Genomic DNA, 17,566 nt, shown 5'->3' with positions numbered 1-17,566 from the left:
TCACTCACCACTTTCTATGGAACATGTAGGGTTCAAATCATCCAGGCCAAGTCTCTTATCGTGTTAGAGGGATGGTATCTTGCACCAGATTTCTTTTCCCGATGGCAAGCTGGTGTCGATCTTTCGTTCGGGTTCGTTGTTTTTACCAGTGATTGTGTTGGACGAGGCCAGCTGAACTGGTCTTCAAAGTACTTGGCTCATTGTTCATGACGACGAATTTCTGTTCCATATTTTTGCCAATCCTTTTGAGACCCGTTTTGTTTTGGTGAGTTGGTCGAGTGTTTCCTTCAAGAAAAGTCTTCTCTACCTCGCAGGCCTTCACAATCCATCTTTCAGGCCCTTGATTATCCGTCGTTCGAAGAGTCCGCGTGCGACACCGTGGTTGCCGCCGTTGTCTGGTCCCTCTGACGGTATTGAGATGTGCTGTTCTCGACGAAATCCGGTGTTCACTTAATCGACTCACGTGGCTCAGTCAGACACTCGTAACAGATGAGAGCATAGCATGTTCCACTCATTCTTCCACCAGTCTTCGTCACCAGTCAGATGAGGACCGTGTGGGGGCGAGGTTGCCCCACATGCGGAGAGCGCGAATACTGACCGGAAGGTCTGTGGTTCGAATCCGACCCCCGCTTCTCGACTTCCCCTGTCTAGGCTTGGGCAGCCTGGTAGTATCCCAGCCCTCGTGCTTCCTTCTGGTAGCATGGCAGCTAGGCAACGGAAGGGTGCTACAGCTGGACGTTTTCTTTTCGCGTGTGTGGAGTTCTGTATAGACAATTGGGTGAGGTGAACAATGGTCAACTCGACTTACCGTAAGTTTAGGCTTAAAGTACCCGGACGACAGGAGCTCTGAGAATCTGACTAATTGAAAGTCTCAGACACAGCTAAGTTTTACGGAATACGCTAGGTTGCACTATTTTCCCTCAGAATGTTCCTTGAAGCCTGCAGGTGATGAGTGGAGCTCATCTGGCACAAGTTTCCCATTCCCGGTAGCATGCAGGGCAACGACACCACAAAAAAGCGCACGAATCCTTCTCGATCCTCTGGGTTCTACCATTGGTCTCTAACTTTAACTAATTCAGACGCTTTCTTTCTTTTTTTTAACTCTGCACAGACTTTGGTTCGCTCACCGGAGTTTGTGGATGCAGCCGGACGAATGTGTACCACCCACTCGGCCAGATTCCTTGTTTGCATCACCGTTGGTTGCTCACCGGTGAAGACGGGTACGCCGGATAACTCTATACCGGCATTCGACCGTCGTACAGCTAGGATAGGTTTGGTTATCTTCTCACCCAATCCCCGACAAGCTCCTTGCGATCAGGTAATTTGCATTTTCACACGCGTCACCCCGTCATTGTATGCTTTACCGATTTGGCGAGCAGTTGCTGATGATCACTGGTGAAACAGTTCCGCATGTGTTCTAAACAGCGTTTTGAATAGGTTAAAACCTGATCAGAAGGTCCGTGTGTCTGGCTCAACCCCGGTATCGCGGCTACTCCTGTCTAGACTTGGGTAAAACGGCAGTCTCTCGACTCTTGTGCTTTATTTAGACGCACAGCAGCTATGCCCCAGACACTCTTTAGCACATGTTCTTAAGTCTAGCAACTTCATGCTTGGTTCTCGTTACAGCTGCACTCTCACTCGAATCGGGCATCTTCGATTCGAGCGTTCGAGCGGCGTTAACTTTATTCTTCCTCACAACCCTATTTATTTCCATCTATCTCAGCTGATTGAATACTTGTGTCACAGTGCGAACGGATTGGACCTCCGACCCGAACCACTCCAGTTTGATAAGCGTGAGGAAGTGGTCTTTGTTGGCATCTTCCATAACATGAAAGTCACCCGGAAAGCAGTCCTCCCCCTGCTAGTTTCTTTTCTACGAGGTGGGAAGCCGGAGAATCTTTCGGATTCGAAAAAAGAGAACGTCACTCCTTGCGATCCCGCTGTCAGTACACATAGTGTGAGTGCATAACGTACCTGAAGTAACCCATGCTGCTTGTGTATTTACGCGCCCATCTAGCAATACATCCGTTTCTCTTTTACTTTGTCTGTTTTCGCTTGATCATGTTGTTTGCACGTGTGCACAGATCTCTCACTTGTGGTCTTCAAAGTTTTTTCTATCCCACCTCACATCTTTGGAGTTCTGTGTTCACGTACCGTACTGGGGGAGAGATGGCCCCACACGCGGTGGTTAGAGCGCGAATTTACTGACCAGAAGGTCCGTGGTTCGAACCCGACCTCTGCTACTCGACTTCCTCTGCCTAGGCCTGGGCGACCTGGCAGTGTCTCAGCCTTCGTGCTTCCTTCGGGTGACATGGCAGCTAGGTACCGGAAGGGTGTTACAGCTGAGCGATTACTCTTATTATTTACCGTATGGGGGTTACCCATGGTGACCACCATCTGTGGTATGTACTGCGGCAGAAAAGTCCTTTGCCGGTTCCCTTTCGCGCGGTTGTTTAGGAGGCATCTTAAGCGCTTAAATGCATCTGGATCACAGTTTGCAGGAGATTATCCCTGGTGCTCATAAGAAAAGTGCTTCTGCTGCCTCAGTATGGTTTTTGTTTTAGGAAGCACCAGATTCGCTTATCGCTCTGATTAGTGCACATCCGTCACGGGTGTGCTCAACCCGACCGTCTGACAGGCGCAGCACTTCCGTTTACCGTCAGTTGACTCCATCCGAATCAGAAAACGCGAGTGAAAGCGTTTGAATCTAATGTCTGATGTCAGACCGGAGACTGGCACTGATCATGGCCCCCAATAGGAATGTGGCGTGAACCCATTCGATATGGATCAGGCCTAATGATTGCGTGAAGACAGGAACAGCACTATTCACGAGATAATATGTACAACCAGAAACCCTGGTGAAGTTTAGGGAAACATTACTTGGAAATGCTGAAAGCCTAGATTATCGATCGGCGCAACCAGGATACATACCGAGTGTTGATTCCCCCTGTGAATCAACGATGAACCGCGCTAGATTTCCTTGTTATCTAACTACTCCTAAATAACGTGACTTACCCGTTTATTATGACCCTGTTTTGTTTCCTTGCTGCTCCCCCTGTTTCGTCCCTGCCTAAGGTCTGCTTATCCCCCAGTAACTGATATCAATATTTCTTTGCCCGTCCGCCACTGCTTGCAATTTCGTCTCGGTTGCACCCATTTTCGAGCGTCCACTCTGATGGGAAGGCGGACCGACCGGGTATCGAACACACAATCCCTGGGCGGCGGGCGAACGCGCCATCCGCTGCACTAATCTGACACCCTAAGCGGCCTACGTACCGCACTTGTCACGTAGCCTTTGGCGAGATTTGTTTTAAACGGACGAAACCGCATAATCTGACTTGTCACGTGACACGAGCTGCCGCGTCGCGCCGCCAACCGAAAGGCAGTCCCTCACATCCCGAACGTACTGACTCCTGTGCCGTTATCTCTATACGGCCAACTCACACTGTCAGACTGCCCCCATATGTATGTTTACACATCGTTTGGTACTTACTTGTTGCTGGCTTTAGAAATCTCTGCTGCATCATTGACTATTTTCTGCTCCTGCTGATTGCATCATTATTGGTTGTACGTTTGCTTAGTTCATGATGGTTACTAGTCCGTTTGTCTGTAGAACCAGTTCCTGTCAGTCCTCAATATATCATCTGCTGCCCCACGTCTGTCTGCTCCTATTGACTACTGGCTACGAACTGCGTATGATCTAATAGCCGCAATCGTCCTATGAGATCCATAACCACCCGGATCTTACACCGAGTTTTCCGGGCGTCTTAGCAATCCTATCGATCACTGTGCCCACGTGTTTGCTCGTAACCATTCTAATACATTCAGTATGTACTGGTAGGGTAGTGGTAACACTTGTCTCGCCTACCACGTGACCTGAGTTTAACTCCTAGTATGGCCTAAAGTTTGCGCTCTGATAAACGCTTTCAAGAAAGAATTCGGGTCTACTGGTTTCCCTTTTATTGCTTACTAATGAGACTGACAGATATGGGAATGCTCAAATTAAACGGACTTGCTGGTTCTAGATGTAATGGACATCATAAGCTATTACCTCCGTTTGGTAACAAAAAAATGGACGGTCAGTGACTCAAAACGCACGCAGGGTGAATCGCACTTCTTGGGACCCCATTACCATTCGTGCACCTCCACACGCCGTTTTTAACGGGTTTGTACTTGGGTGATTGGGTTGCCTTCCACCACCGGAGTTAGTCGAATCTCAGCCATGCGGAGAGACAGGGCTCTGCAGAGGCTGTGGGATCTCCCCCTGTCCTTAGGTTTGAGTGTGTCCCTTTGTTCACTTGTTTACTTCTTAATTTTGAAACAATGTATTTGGAACAACTGTCTCAAAGGTCATAGAGGGATGATCTTAGAGGGTTTCTACTCTGTGTCCATTTCCGTTAACCGTCAGTACCATGGTTCTTCTTTCCACATTTACTTTTAGTCTGGGACGCCAAAATGCGCTCAAACCTCAATGAACTCGGATTGTTGTTGCATTTCACAAACTCTTTTGGATAATCTTCGCTCTTGGCTGGAAACTCTCAAACCAGAGGAACGCTTTGAGCTGGTCCGCAATTGCCTATCTCAGGTCGTTATTGATGATGAGGAGAAACGGGAAACGGAAATGTTTCAACCGATTGGTATCCTACCAGCTACGGTTTTACAGCAGGTAACCGAGAAGTTGTATCTCCTCTCACCGTTCGTCAGCGGAACAGTGGAGATTTCGGCGGAATTACCTCAAGTGAATGTGACTGAGGTCGATGAGGGCTGTGAATCTAAGGTCAGTCTCAACGATGTAACTGTGGTACTACTATCACCCCTATCACTATCGTCAATGAAATGTGTCTTGAACCACCCTTGGAAGAACTCTTTGATAAGAGGACGAGAACTTAATTGTGAAATACTGGAGAATTTATGCTTCTTTCTTTCTTCAAGAGTGCGGTCCTAGATCACAGATCCGTTTGGTGTTAATGCTTCCGGTGTTGTCCTGCAATTTACCTTGCTTTCAGCCGTACTTTTGCATTTCTGTTCAAATTGTAAAAGGCTGCTGATTGACTAACCCAAGATGGATGAAAGGGACTCTTGCATCATGTGATATGTGAACTTTTCTAGCACCTGCAGTCAGCGGTCTCTCATTCGCTAATTCGATGCCCACTGCACGTGACAAACTCCTGACTCTGTCTTTTGAACACTTCATTTGTGCTTCGGTCGAAAATAATCTATCAATGTTTGGTTGTTAAACACTGCTCTCAAGACAGCGGGGTCTGTCCTACCCCTCCTCATCATCATTAGCTAAAACAGACCACAACTCCTAAAATTTTTTTACAAATTCCACAACTAAATCGAAGGTGTTGCATGCCGGTTGTTCGTTGCAGATTCCTGTGGAGTCATGAGGCTCTAAGGGGGCGAGATGGCGCAAGTGATTAGAGTGCGAATTTACTGACCAGAAGGTCCGTGGTTGGAATCCGACCTCTGCCTCTCGACTTCCCCTGTCTAGGCTTGGGCAACCTGGCAGTATCCCAACCCTTGTGCTTCCTTCGGGTGGCATGGCAGCTAGGCATCGAAAGGGTGCTACAGCTGAACGCATGGGGCTGTAAGCACAGAGATGGCCACTTATGCCGTGTATTGGAAGATAGACTGCGTCAACATCATCCAGACCTTTCGCACTTTCATGATGCTGTTCCATTGAACTTTTCGGTTGCTGACTCTGTGTACTCGGTATCGAAGCCGGTGCCGTACCCAATGTGCTTTGGATATAACTAAGTTATCCTATCGACTCATCATACCACACACTGCAGCATGTCTGCACTGTAAACTGCTACACGCGGTTCTTCAAACTTAGCCGTATACCATATCAGTAGACAAGGTAACTCAGATTACAATCCATCAACCAATTTATCAGCTATAACCCGTGTACCATAGGCACAATGGTTCCAGCTGGTACTGTTTCGATCGCCAGAAAGTGTGGGACATACAGTCAAGCATTGGAGACGATGGCATGTTCAGTTACGTGTTGGAGGCGATAGCTTTGATAAACGGGCGCCACTGACTGTGTGGTTGGGTCATTTCTGCCAATGTCATTAACCATTTGTGTTAGTGTTTTCGTACTTTGTTGCCAGGTCATACACTATCCACCTCTCGGTCGCTTCCATTTAATACCGGGCTGGGCAAAAAGAGCCTTGTGTGATGCAGGTGTACTGTGGATAGGTCCCGCATACAGAATGCGCAAGCGTTAGGAAAGTGGACCATCGGGTCCAGTTGGTAGGGAGAGTAATATTAATTTCAATAATGCGTCGTTTTTCGTGAAGCAACACGTATACAAAAGATCAGTATGGGGGACGAGCGGCCAATCTGAAGACGCCCCTGGGGACCGTACATAGAGGAGAGGATTCGTCAGAATCGACGATGTTCTGTATACCTGAGGGGGGTATTCTAGGCCTAAACTCCATTCTTCAGGGAACCGCTGTTGTTCGACCTGTTTTGGTCATTTTTGCGGACAATTGTTTGGATGTTTTTTCACGATGTTGTAACAGCTGCACATAATTTCGTTGTCCATTTCACTGCTGTACGAACACTTCACCGGGTCTACCAAGATTTGCAGTGATCCTACTCCAGCAATTCCGTTCGCTTTCTGAAGGGTATTCATAGACTGTGGTTTTTTGACGCACCTTGAGGAGGGGGCAGATTGAACACCCCGGTACGGGAGCTCTGGGCACGTGCAGGCTTGATTTGATTACTCCGCGCCAGGAAATTCCGTCAAGATCCTGGTGGTCTTTCATCGAATGGCTCAAGGTGCATCCGATATTAGCATTACTGCTGCTTCTAAAGATCCACACAACGTGTTTTCTTTTTCTCACTACGGCACACCCCTCTTCGAGAAAATATCTCCAGAGGATTGCAGACTGTATGCCTGAAGAGGTGTTCCTCAGTGAGCAGTTAGTCAGCAAGAACCGTATCCTAATGTCCAAACAGCCTGTTTGAATAGAATTTTCCTGCTTGTTAGAAGTGACACTCCATACGTTTGCATCTCTCTTATCGTTGATTGAGGCATGGGGACCCTGTATATTGGTGACCGGCCTCTTCATCTAGATCGCCATAAACTTTAAATGAGATAATTCACCGTAAAAGTATGGCGACAATAGGAATGGTACTTGTTGCAAACTTGATCACTACTGACTCACCTTTAACGTTATTACCTCCGATTTATATTATAACAGCAACTGTACATGTGCTCATCAGGTTCATTCAAAAGAGTTCTCGCATGTAGCGGTTTGGTGTACCAGCTATATCTATGGAATATCTTTTTCGAAACTATAGTCTTTAACTGAATCCAGGTCGGCCACACAAACAGTTTCATTGGTGTTGTTTTTTCCTGAGGGGCAAATCAATCAGAGAATGTATCCTCTTCGTTTCTTCCGGAAGTTGACTTCCGATAAATGCTTTCCGTGGGATAGGACAAGGTTTTTCGTGGGAGTGAGCACTCTATTACCGATGAATCCCGTCTTTTCAGTAGTTTATGTTCATTCTGTATCACGGTTGCTTTTCTTTAACCTTTACTAGTTGATGTTGAATCGTGTTCACCTTGTACAGTTTGTGATTTCTGGGTATAGTGCTTGCACCAGCTGTCACGACTTTTGTGTCAGCGGTGTTTTTCCACCTTCGTCCTACAGCGGCTTCGAGACCTTCGTCATCGCCCAGCAAGATCAATCGTACTTGTGACTGATTCCTATTTTTTTCAATCTGTTTTCAGAATCTGAGTGGATTCGGTATTGTTCTAAACCGAGGGCGTCGCTTAACCCTACCGATCGGTCATGGAATCAGGTCGTACCACACCGCTGTGTCGAAACGAATCGGCAGCTCTAAGCGGGTTCACTTCCTACAGACGTCCGAAGTGGCGGACGATACATGTAGCTTGCCTGGCGGACTACCACAAAAGCCTAGTTGGTTGGAAGTGAGTTGTATTCACCTTGTTTCCCCATAAAATTACTGGCAAAGTTTTGTGCTCATTGTCATTTTGTTTAGGCTTTCCTGCCTTTTCTGTTAGAACACACATTCATTCACTCGTCAAGCAATTCGTTCCATAGGCCACCATCCTTTTCTGGAGGCACAGCCCTAAAACTGTCAACAACTGTTGCATGTTTGTAACTAGCTTTCTTGTTCAGCCATGGGATCGCACTTTCACTTTTACGGTCTTGGATTCAGACAGCCTGTTATCATATTCAGATGTCGAGGTTCTCAGATTGATTTATGTGTGCGGACAAACTGGCTTCGTGATTCCCGCTTCGATGCGCTCCACGGGTTCAACTACCGTCCATCAAAAAGGATAGTTTCCCAAAAGGTCTGAGGGGTACAGGTTGTAGGATGGTAACGGAAAGTAAAAAACGCTGAGCTAATTACCTTCGTGGCTACTTCTTGTTGCATGTGAGTGGAAACCCTTCAAGAGGTAGAACGCCACTGACCCCAATTTGGAGCTGGATTGCTTAGCTAGAGCTTCGCTGTCGTTCTGCTTCGAAGAAACACGTAGAAGAAAAGTCAAGAGTGGATTTGATCATGTACTTACCATTTGAGAGCACATGTCCTAACTCCCGAGCTGCTCCGATTTTACTGGTACTGTATTAAACCTGATCGGCAGAGGTGAGTGTCAGTGAGGTTGCTTATCGAGGCGTGCAACTGATCAGCCCGTTCCGGTTCCCTAGACTTATGGAGCCTTGAAGTCGTTGTATCGTTGCCTATGTGGGTTCCCTGATACAATCGCTGTAAATGACTTGGTATCCACTTTGATACGATACTAGTGACAACACCGTTGAAACGTCCTGGACAACCTACTACCGGGCTTCACTTTTCAAGACTCATCAGGTAGGATCCCGACTTCCATCAACCTTATTCCATACCTAATCACCAAATTCGTTGTATGTGCAGATAAGCATTCATTTGTGAACAAGATGATTTTACCGCATGACTCGACTGAAGCTCTCAGCTTATCTCTAGTTTATTCTAATTCACTTCAAACCACATGGGGTCCGTAGGTTGCTAGCTCATTCGGTGGGCCACGCTAGTCCTGAGAAGTCTGGAAGTGAAGTTGTTGCTCAGATCACTCATCAAATGCGGAACTATACTCGGAGGGCCTCAACGCGGTCAACTCGTCCCAGATTATTGAAGGCGTAATGTAATCAGTTGCTTCACGTTAGCGTCTTCTCTGTGAGGCTTTCCGTCAGTAGTTCTGGAACCAACGGGCTGATAATCTTTGTTTTTGAGACAAATTCTGAAGTGAGAAAAATTTAGAATTTTCATTGGTTTTTCTTTCAAAACAGCCAGAATACCTGAGTCGACTGCCGGCCTGGTTCCCTGAGCACCTCACGGGCAATTATTCAGACGCAGTGGAGGATGTGAGCTTCAGACTGTACCGGCGCTTATCATCTCTTCCTGGGTCTACGAGTACCAACCCACCGGATGATGGTAAACTCCGAGTGATAGACCGTGCTGAGATTGAACTCCTTCGAGCTTCGTTTGGTGAACTGGATCGATCCAGACAGTCGACAGGATCTCCAACGGAAGGTCATATTTCGCATGTGCAGGCTTCTTTTGCACCACAGGGATTAGAATGGCTTCGATCGCATCCTCAACTGCAACAGGTCAGTTTCTGATGATCCGTACTGCATGATCTGAGTTTTTCCAATTTTTCTCGATGGGCCCGTTCTCCAACCGTCACTGTGTCCACTTAATCACCCTCCTTCTCGTCAATGTGGTTCATTCGGGCCTTTTACCTAAATCTGGTGGAATCCGATCACAGTTTACATTGGTCTCCTTGAGTAGCTATGACAAGCTGTGACATTGTTTTGAATTCACCGGCGGCACCCCGACTACTACTGTCTAAGTTTGGATAACCTGGCAGTATCTCAGCCTCGTGTGCCCTTCAGGTGCAATGACAGCCAGTCAACGCAAGATTTTTGCTTTATTTTATCTGAACCAGAAAAAATGCTATCCGACCGCGATAACAGTTCAGCTACAATGGAAATTCTTGCGTTGCAAGTCGAGGAGGGTCTTGGATACTATTTGTCTTGGCAGGCGTACTCGTGCGACCCTACTTTGGTCGTGTCTGAAACCGCCCAATCAGTCAACTGTGGTCGCCCACAGCGGTTATGTGATTGGCTTTCTGGCCCCGTTGCTGTTGCTGCCCGTAAGGTTTTCAGGACTCAATACAACTTCGAATTCTTTTCTCATGCGTCTAATGTACGGCAGTGGTGCATCGGTGTTGAACACTGATGTCATGCTGTCGATGATGGTACGTAACAGCTCAGATATGCTACAACTTCGTACTCTGTGTTTTCGCTTGTCCGTGGTGTTCTCCATTAAATATATGTATATTGTCCAACAAAACAGGAGCTACAAGGCAAACGATCACGTATGTTTTTCTCCGGTTGTGCACTTATTGATTTTTCCAAGCACCCGAGTTAATGCTCGTACTCAGGTTCGTATTGTTCACTTTCCTTACACATCATGACCATTACTCATATATTGTCCCATTTTGCACGTGGCTCATCACTCACAATTTGTGCACTCTTCTGCTGCTTTTATGGCCGATATCCATCACAGCCCAGGTTTTTTCGTTACTCAACAAATGGTTTTATATCCAGCACCAACTCTGCACAGACTGTCATAGTCCCTTCTATGTCACTTGCTAGAAACCATGCACAACTCTGTACTCTTTGGCCTTAAACGATCGTAGTTTTTGATGGTTGCGGGATTTGAGCGAAAGTCACGCTCACGTGACTCTCGTTTGAACAACATCCTGCTTTTCTGGAGCAATCTTTCTAGTGAGTCCACACCAGAGGGGGGAGCACTGAACTCGACTTCCGATCTTAGCGATTGTGTCTGCTATTTCATACGCATGCGTTTGAAGCAGGAACATCGTGTGACGGTTTCAGTGTACTGTCTCTTTCCTCGAGTCGATTGTCCGGTCGGTCACGTGACTGGAATTCTACAAACGTCAGCTTTCCGATGGTGCTTTCATCCCGAGCACTGTGGTTCACATTGACTGTGTTTTGTGCTCGTGCATGTCTTTTGTGCGGCATTGATTAATTCAGTATACTGTTTTTCCCACAACACAACGTTCTCATGCGACTGAAACAACTCACATGTTTGCCGTACAGCTTTTTGGTTGAAAAAATTTGACTTTTGGTGGCGTTCCTTTTGAACAGATCGGGCTTTTTTTTAGAAAAGTTTGGTAACAATCGGTAGATTTATTGCTGGGCAACGTTTTGCTTTTGACACAAAACTTGGTTAGGCCAAGTGACTAGGTTACGAGATTGGTCGAGATTTAAGGCGGAAGAAGAACCAATCAGCCTAGTCAAGCTTAATCTCTGTTGGTTGTCAGCCGAGGGATTTTGTGTGTTAGAGTGGGTGATTAAGCGTTAGGCCGATGGGGGGACCTACATGGATTTGGGTCCAGCCCAGGGTCTAGTTCTTCTGGTTCGGTTCACGTGATGATCTCTTTTCAACGTCGTTTGCACTTTCCGTCCGTCTGTGTGAGTGAGCTACCATAGTTGTGTAAGGAAGAGGGATTCTGTGAACTTTGGTCAGGTTGGGATTCTACGTGCATTGACAGCCACACAGTCACGTGTCAACTCGGCTTATCTACGACTGCTTTCCATAGGCTCGCCAGTTCCACACCCTCGATTGTGTTCACGCTTTGGTGCTTGCTGATTTCCAGCGCCTCGGCTGTCAGCCGCTGTGGTGCGAATCACAGTCCCTGTCTTAAAATTTCCGCATTCTATGGCGGTATGTGCCACCATCACTCATTCTTTCACCAGCGTTTCGTATTCTTTTGCATTCCTTGATGGTTTGTCCATCCTCCTTTTATGCTCAACAATTCCGGTGTGCGATTTCCTGGCAGTTTGTTCTCTTCATTTAGATCGACTTGCTCAAGTTGAAAACTTTTCCTTCGATGCCCCTCAAAATCTTCGAATTCAACACGAATTCGCCCGGTGTTTTGGTTGCTGTTGCATTCACCCTGTAGTAGTATCACCCACAGTTTCACACTACGTCATTTTCATCCATTTTTGGGACAAGCGTCCCAAAAAACACGCTGATAACGCCACATGTTTGCATGATATTCTCATGGTAACCAACAGAGGACTCCAGCACAAACCCAACATTTTCGCTGACATTGACCTCAGTAATATGGAAAAGGACACGGTCAAGGTGCACAGCTGTTGGCACTTGGTGAATAGACGTTCGAACCTGTCACGAAGAGACCAAAACGCTACCGTGACGGTTTCCACACCTCTATGTAGAATTTTCAAAAATAATTGTTCAGCTGTAACACGTTTTTGGTGATAGCTGTCATGCGAAAACCTAGACGAGTCGTCGGGATCTGGTTCGAACCACAGACCTTCCAGTCGGTAGCTTTGCGCCTTAACAACTGAGCTATCTCAAGCACTCATATAATTCATTGAGCTATACTGAAGATGCCTGTGACACTCACAGAGCCTCTCATATCATTGGATACAGGTATGCCTAACAGTCTCTTGGTCCTTCAGGTTAGGGTCGGAACATGTGTGGCGACTTGCTTGTTTGAAAGCAAAGGCTGTTCTTGTGCTATTACGCCAGCCATCGCTGCATTGCAGTTAGTCTTTTGAACCAATGTTTTTGGTTGAAGACTCTGATCGTCCTCTTGTCTAAACCTGGGTGCCCTGGCGGTATCCCAACCCAGCCATGAACTGTACTTTTGCAATTAGTTTCATGTCATATCGGCTGTTGCCTAGGGTCATCAGCCGGGTCGCTTTACTTGCAGCATGCAGCTGGTCAGCTAGGAGAACTAGGAGGTAACTTTTGGCACCGCTCTCCTTCCTGTTTTACACGTTCATTCTTTTCTCGCTCCTTCCCCCATTGCTAGTGTCATTTCAGCGGGCTTATTCCTAAGGACTGACCGGTCCGCTAGCCGCCACGACCGACCGTCAGTTCACTTGGCAGCTTTTCACGTTCCACACTCATCGACTGCTCTTTTGTGTGTACTGGACTCGCTGTCTATTGAAGTTTGCTGTCTCTCTGAAATGAGGATTCAAGACCCAAATACGGAAGTTTGATCCAGACGTCGTTGTGGTTGGTTCTGCTGGGGTCAGCATTGTTCTAAGTCAGCGAGCTGAAAGGTTTTCGCTTGAGTGCTATTTCGTTGATGGTCGTTTGTTGGCAGCTGCTGTTGCAGTTCGTTTGGCAACATCTATGAGAGTATCCTGTAAACGTACCGACAACCGCGGTCTGTTCCTTGTATCTGCTTGGTTCCAACGGCTTCTAGCTCTGCCACCCTCAAAGAGTTTCTACGACACTTTGAGCACTTTGTTGTGCTGGACTAAGAGCTCATTTGAGTAGTCGTTGTGGACTATAGTCGGGACACAGGGACGACGTTTTACGGCAGTGAAGCGCTCTCTTGTAGTTTTGCAGTCAACGGAGGTGAAACATTTGAACAAACAGCCCCCCCCCCCAAAAAAAAAAAGATGGTGAAGCATTTTGACATTTCATCGCACCCTTGATGGAAATATTTTCATCTGAAACCAACTTATGCTGGCGTGACATTTGAAAAAGTGCCTGCACCAGTGATTGATTAGTTGGTATCCGGTTTGGAGTGGAGCTAGTGTACAATCAGTGCACTAGTATATCCGCTTTTAATAAGTGGAAGTGATTAGTCGATCGTGTTTGGGTGGGGTTTTCCACTCCCATACTGTAATCAATCGTTTTGTTCTCGGACAAAGTTACTCCCAAAAATGCCTGTGGTGTGGGAGAATCTATGTGTTAAAATGCATCGACGGTGATTGCTGATAATACTCACCTGCTTTGCAAGAAGGAATCGTCCATAACACACGAGGACCGTTTTTTCCCATGTTTAGGTTGTGTTTGATGGTGTCGCAATGAACTGTCCCTTGAATATTGATGGGCTACCAATTCCGTCGGAAGCATGACCTAACGTTTGTCGTTTTAAATCTAACCCATCCGGATTCGGACAACTTACTTGTGTGTAAACGTCTAGTTCGTTGACTTAGCTGTGTAAGACAGAACCAGCCCAACGGTGTGCAATCGTTCAGTGTGTTGTGAATCACGGGCAGTGTGATTTCCGAAAATTCACCGAGAGATTCGAACCCGCCACCTTTCAGATTCTAGCGTAGAACTAACGGTGAAAGGAAGAAGGTTTTCGCTGCGGAGTTGTTTATTAGAGAAACACCAACTGAACAGTTACAGGGGAGCAAAACTCTCATATGTATCTTGTTTACAAAACTTCATATCCATCTTTTCCTTGAACGCGTCTTTCTGAACTTTCCTGGATATTCATTGACCGTTCCTCAAATGCAGGCAATTGCTACAAAGCGACTCCACAAATTCCATAATAGATCTCACTTTTCAAAGGACGCGAGGCGTATTTATGAGAAAACATACTACTCGTATACCTCCTCAGTAGTATCCACCGTTACATCAGTAAATATCTAGCCAGTCCATAATGTAATGCTAATCTTTTTTTAAGCGAGGCTGGTGGCTGAATGGGGTGAGCAATCACCAGAAGTCAAATCCCCCCACTAGGTCGGCAAGCAGGTAGAACAGTGCGTATGTTGTAATTCGCACATCATAACTCCGGACATCATACCGGACCCTGTCCACGCCAGTCCAACGAACCATAATCGGCGCACGAATCCTCCTCTGATTGAGGTTTAAGAGAGCCGACTCTGGATATTCACTGACTGTTACTCGATTGCAAGCAATTGCTACAGAGCGACTCGACAAATTCCGTAATAGATCTTATTTTTCAAGAGACGCAAAGCGGATTTATGAGAAAACATACTACTCGTATACCTCCTCAGTAGTATCCACCGTTACATCAGTAAATATCTAGCCAGTCCATAATGTAATGCTAATCTTTTTTTAAGCGAGGCTGGTGGCTGAATGGGGTGAGCAATCACCAGAAGTCAAATCCCCCCACTAGGTCGGCAAGCAGGTAGAACAGTGCGTATGTTGTAATTCGCACATCATAACTCCGGACATCATACCGGACCCTGTCCACGCCAGTCCAACGAACCATAATCGGCGCACGAATCCTCCTCTGATTGAGGTTTAAGAGAGCCGACTACATCTTTACTTGAACGATTCTAATACGCATTACATCCACCATTTTCGTTAGCTTGTACCTGTGTCGTAATCCGACATAGTTATGTGTCAGGGTCACATAGCTGTGACGTGAAACTCACTGTTGACCTTCTGGTTGCCACTGTCCAGGCATGATAATCCTGGCTTCGGATTGTGTGGTAGCTATGCATCGAAGTAATGCTACAGCTGAGTGATTTTATTTCTTATTGCTTGTAAGGTTGTGAACCGTCTCCGACTTGGGGCACTAGATAGACTGCAGTCGGTCTGTTCGAGAAAACTGGTCAACGGAATTCTACGTCCTGGGTTTCCCGTATCTCTTTCTTAACTCGTCCGGTGTGGAAGTACGATAAAGCCTCTTACTATGCGGCTCTCTTTGCGACCAGATGTCTTAAGGAACCGCTTTTAGTCGACCTCTTGTTATACCACGTGCACAGCAATTGCGTCGAAATTTTTGGCATAAATATTGAACACCGCCGCTTCGCTACCATGCGTTTGGACGCCCATTCATAGAAACTGACGACAAGAATACCACTGGCGTTGATAAACAGCCATATCTTGCAGCCTCATGCGGATTATACCCAAGAAGACGTGTCAGACGTTTCTTAGCTGCTTAGGTCGGAGGTCGGCAAACTTTCTGCACTGAACTAGCTACAGAAGATGGCTTGGGCACATTTGCTCCCAGTTCACCAACTGTGCTATACCTTACTTAGCACTAAAGGACGAACGTAAATTCTTTGTTGCATGCATACACACCTCTACGAAAGTGCTCCCAGTCACAACAATCCCTGCGGCTTCCGTGCATCTTGGACGACCGTTTTCGATCTTTCCCATTGGTGACCATTGTTCACAAAAGTCATTAGCGGGTCACATTGAATGCCAATCCAGTGTTGTATTCTTTTTGGGAAGATTATTTGTTGAGGGTTTGGGCTGTGATCAACACTTCTTTCGACCCTGAGGGGAACGCATTGTTATCATTGTGTTGTGACTGCTTTCACATCGGGTGGTGTTTTGGGTGGACTACTGTAACGCACTCATGAGATCATTTCACCAGTATGGGCAGTGTCGTTACACTCACACTGACTGAGTTTAGCAGACCATCATTGCACACCACCCCGAGTTTTTTTCACACCATGTAGTCTTGCTGACCTTTTGTCTCTATGGTTTGTAACGGTGGCCCATTTTCGCATGATCATTGGTCAACATGCACACATAAATCACTGTGGTACAGAAGATTTTGCAAGTTTCCCTTCTCATAAGTGGTTTTTATAATTCCGCTCTCTCTCCCTCTCTACCCATTCGGTCTTGGTTCCCAGAAAATCCGACCACGGAGCTGCCACATTCGTCTGCGAACACTGTTCAAGTTCCGTTAGACAAGATGGGAAACAATACGGGATTATCCGCTCCTCTTTCTGCTCCAAACGAGTAGATGCTTGTTCGACATCAACTGGGTAGGTTGGACCTTCGTGTGTTGTCGTTGAATCTTTTATTGAATTGGTGGATTGGCGTACACCTGTTTACTTGTTGGATGGGATATCACACGGGTTTGGGGCTGGTTCGGGTACAGAGCGTCACGGCAATCTCACCTCTCCTCCCCCCGGAAGAGAAAGCAGTATGGTAGACAAAGTGCTTGTTTTTTTCTTGGAGTGGCATCTCTTTTGGACAGTGGTACACTAAGGACTGTGGTCGTGGGCTCCAGGGTAGTGGCCTCTTTTCGGAGAGTTCTGTCGTGGAATAGTGCTTCGATATGACTGGCCATCTTCGATGCACGCACAACAGTCGGTAGACTGAAAGTCTATCCAAGTTGGCTGTTTCTTGTCTCCAGGATATTTTCTTTGATGACTGAGTCGCACTGGCAAACCGGGAAACGATTCGCTACGTCAGCCATTATTATTTGGTCATGCCATGTGACTTGGTAAATAGCCGTAACCGCTCAGCTGTATCACCCTTTCGGTGCCTAGCTGCCATGCCACCTGATGGGACCGCGAGGGCTGGGATACTGCCAGGTTGCCCAAGCCTGGACAGCGGAAGTCGAGCGACAGAGGTCGGGTTCGAACCACGGAGCTTCCGGTCAGTAAATTCGCGCTCTTAACCACTGAGCCATCTCGCCCTTTGCGTTGATATGTTTTGCAATGCCATCATTCTTTTTCCTTAAGACGAATGTGCTAGTCGAACAACATTCTAGCTGACTATTTACTCATTTTATGGTGAATGGCTTCTGCTTAATCTACGGAGTTGTCTGCTGTTTTCCATGCCCAGTTCAAAGTGGTGTAAAAAGAGAGGTGGCCAACCCTTGACTTGGCAGAGGGGTACGAAGGAGATCACGAAACGCTTGGGTGCTGTCGGTGCTACTCGCCTTCCAGGATGGGGACCGCGTGATCTTCACTATGCCTGGTTGGGGACACTACAAGATATGGCTGCCAACCGATGTCAGTGGCGTTCT

The 17,566-nt window shown here is 46.8% G+C and overlaps 2 protein-coding genes across 2 annotated transcripts in view; one reads left to right on the top strand and one right to left on the bottom strand.

Annotated features, from left to right (window-relative positions):
* Positions 1–17,566, top strand: part of T265_10531 (hypothetical protein) — a gene marked incomplete at both ends in the record, with an annotated part of 41,552 nt that overhangs the window by 5,210 nt on the left and 18,776 nt on the right. Inside the window, 6 exons of the mRNA XM_009176925.1 lie at positions 998–1,318; positions 1,724–1,957; positions 4,442–4,777; positions 7,748–7,948; positions 9,309–9,629; positions 9,898–10,227. Coding sequence (XP_009175189.1) covers positions 998–1,318; positions 1,724–1,957; positions 4,442–4,777; positions 7,748–7,948; positions 9,309–9,629; positions 9,898–10,227 — 1,743 coding nt within the window. The remainder of the gene's footprint in view (positions 1–997; positions 1,319–1,723; positions 1,958–4,441; positions 4,778–7,747; positions 7,949–9,308; positions 9,630–9,897; positions 10,228–17,566) is intronic.
* T265_10532 (hypothetical protein) lies at positions 10,878–11,069 on the bottom strand (the record flags this gene model as incomplete). Its single annotated transcript, XM_009176927.1, has 1 exon — positions 10,878–11,069. One exon carries the CDS (start codon positions 11,067–11,069, stop codon positions 10,878–10,880), a length of 192 nt encoding a protein of 63 aa, XP_009175191.1.

This window comes from Opisthorchis viverrini (genome assembly GCF_000715545.1).
Source record: "Opisthorchis viverrini unplaced genomic scaffold opera_v5_374, whole genome shotgun sequence".
NCBI lineage: Eukaryota > Metazoa > Platyhelminthes > Trematoda > Opisthorchiida > Opisthorchiidae > Opisthorchis > Opisthorchis viverrini.
Note: the sequence above shows the minus strand (reverse complement) of the source record. Positions and strands in the feature narration are given on the sequence as shown.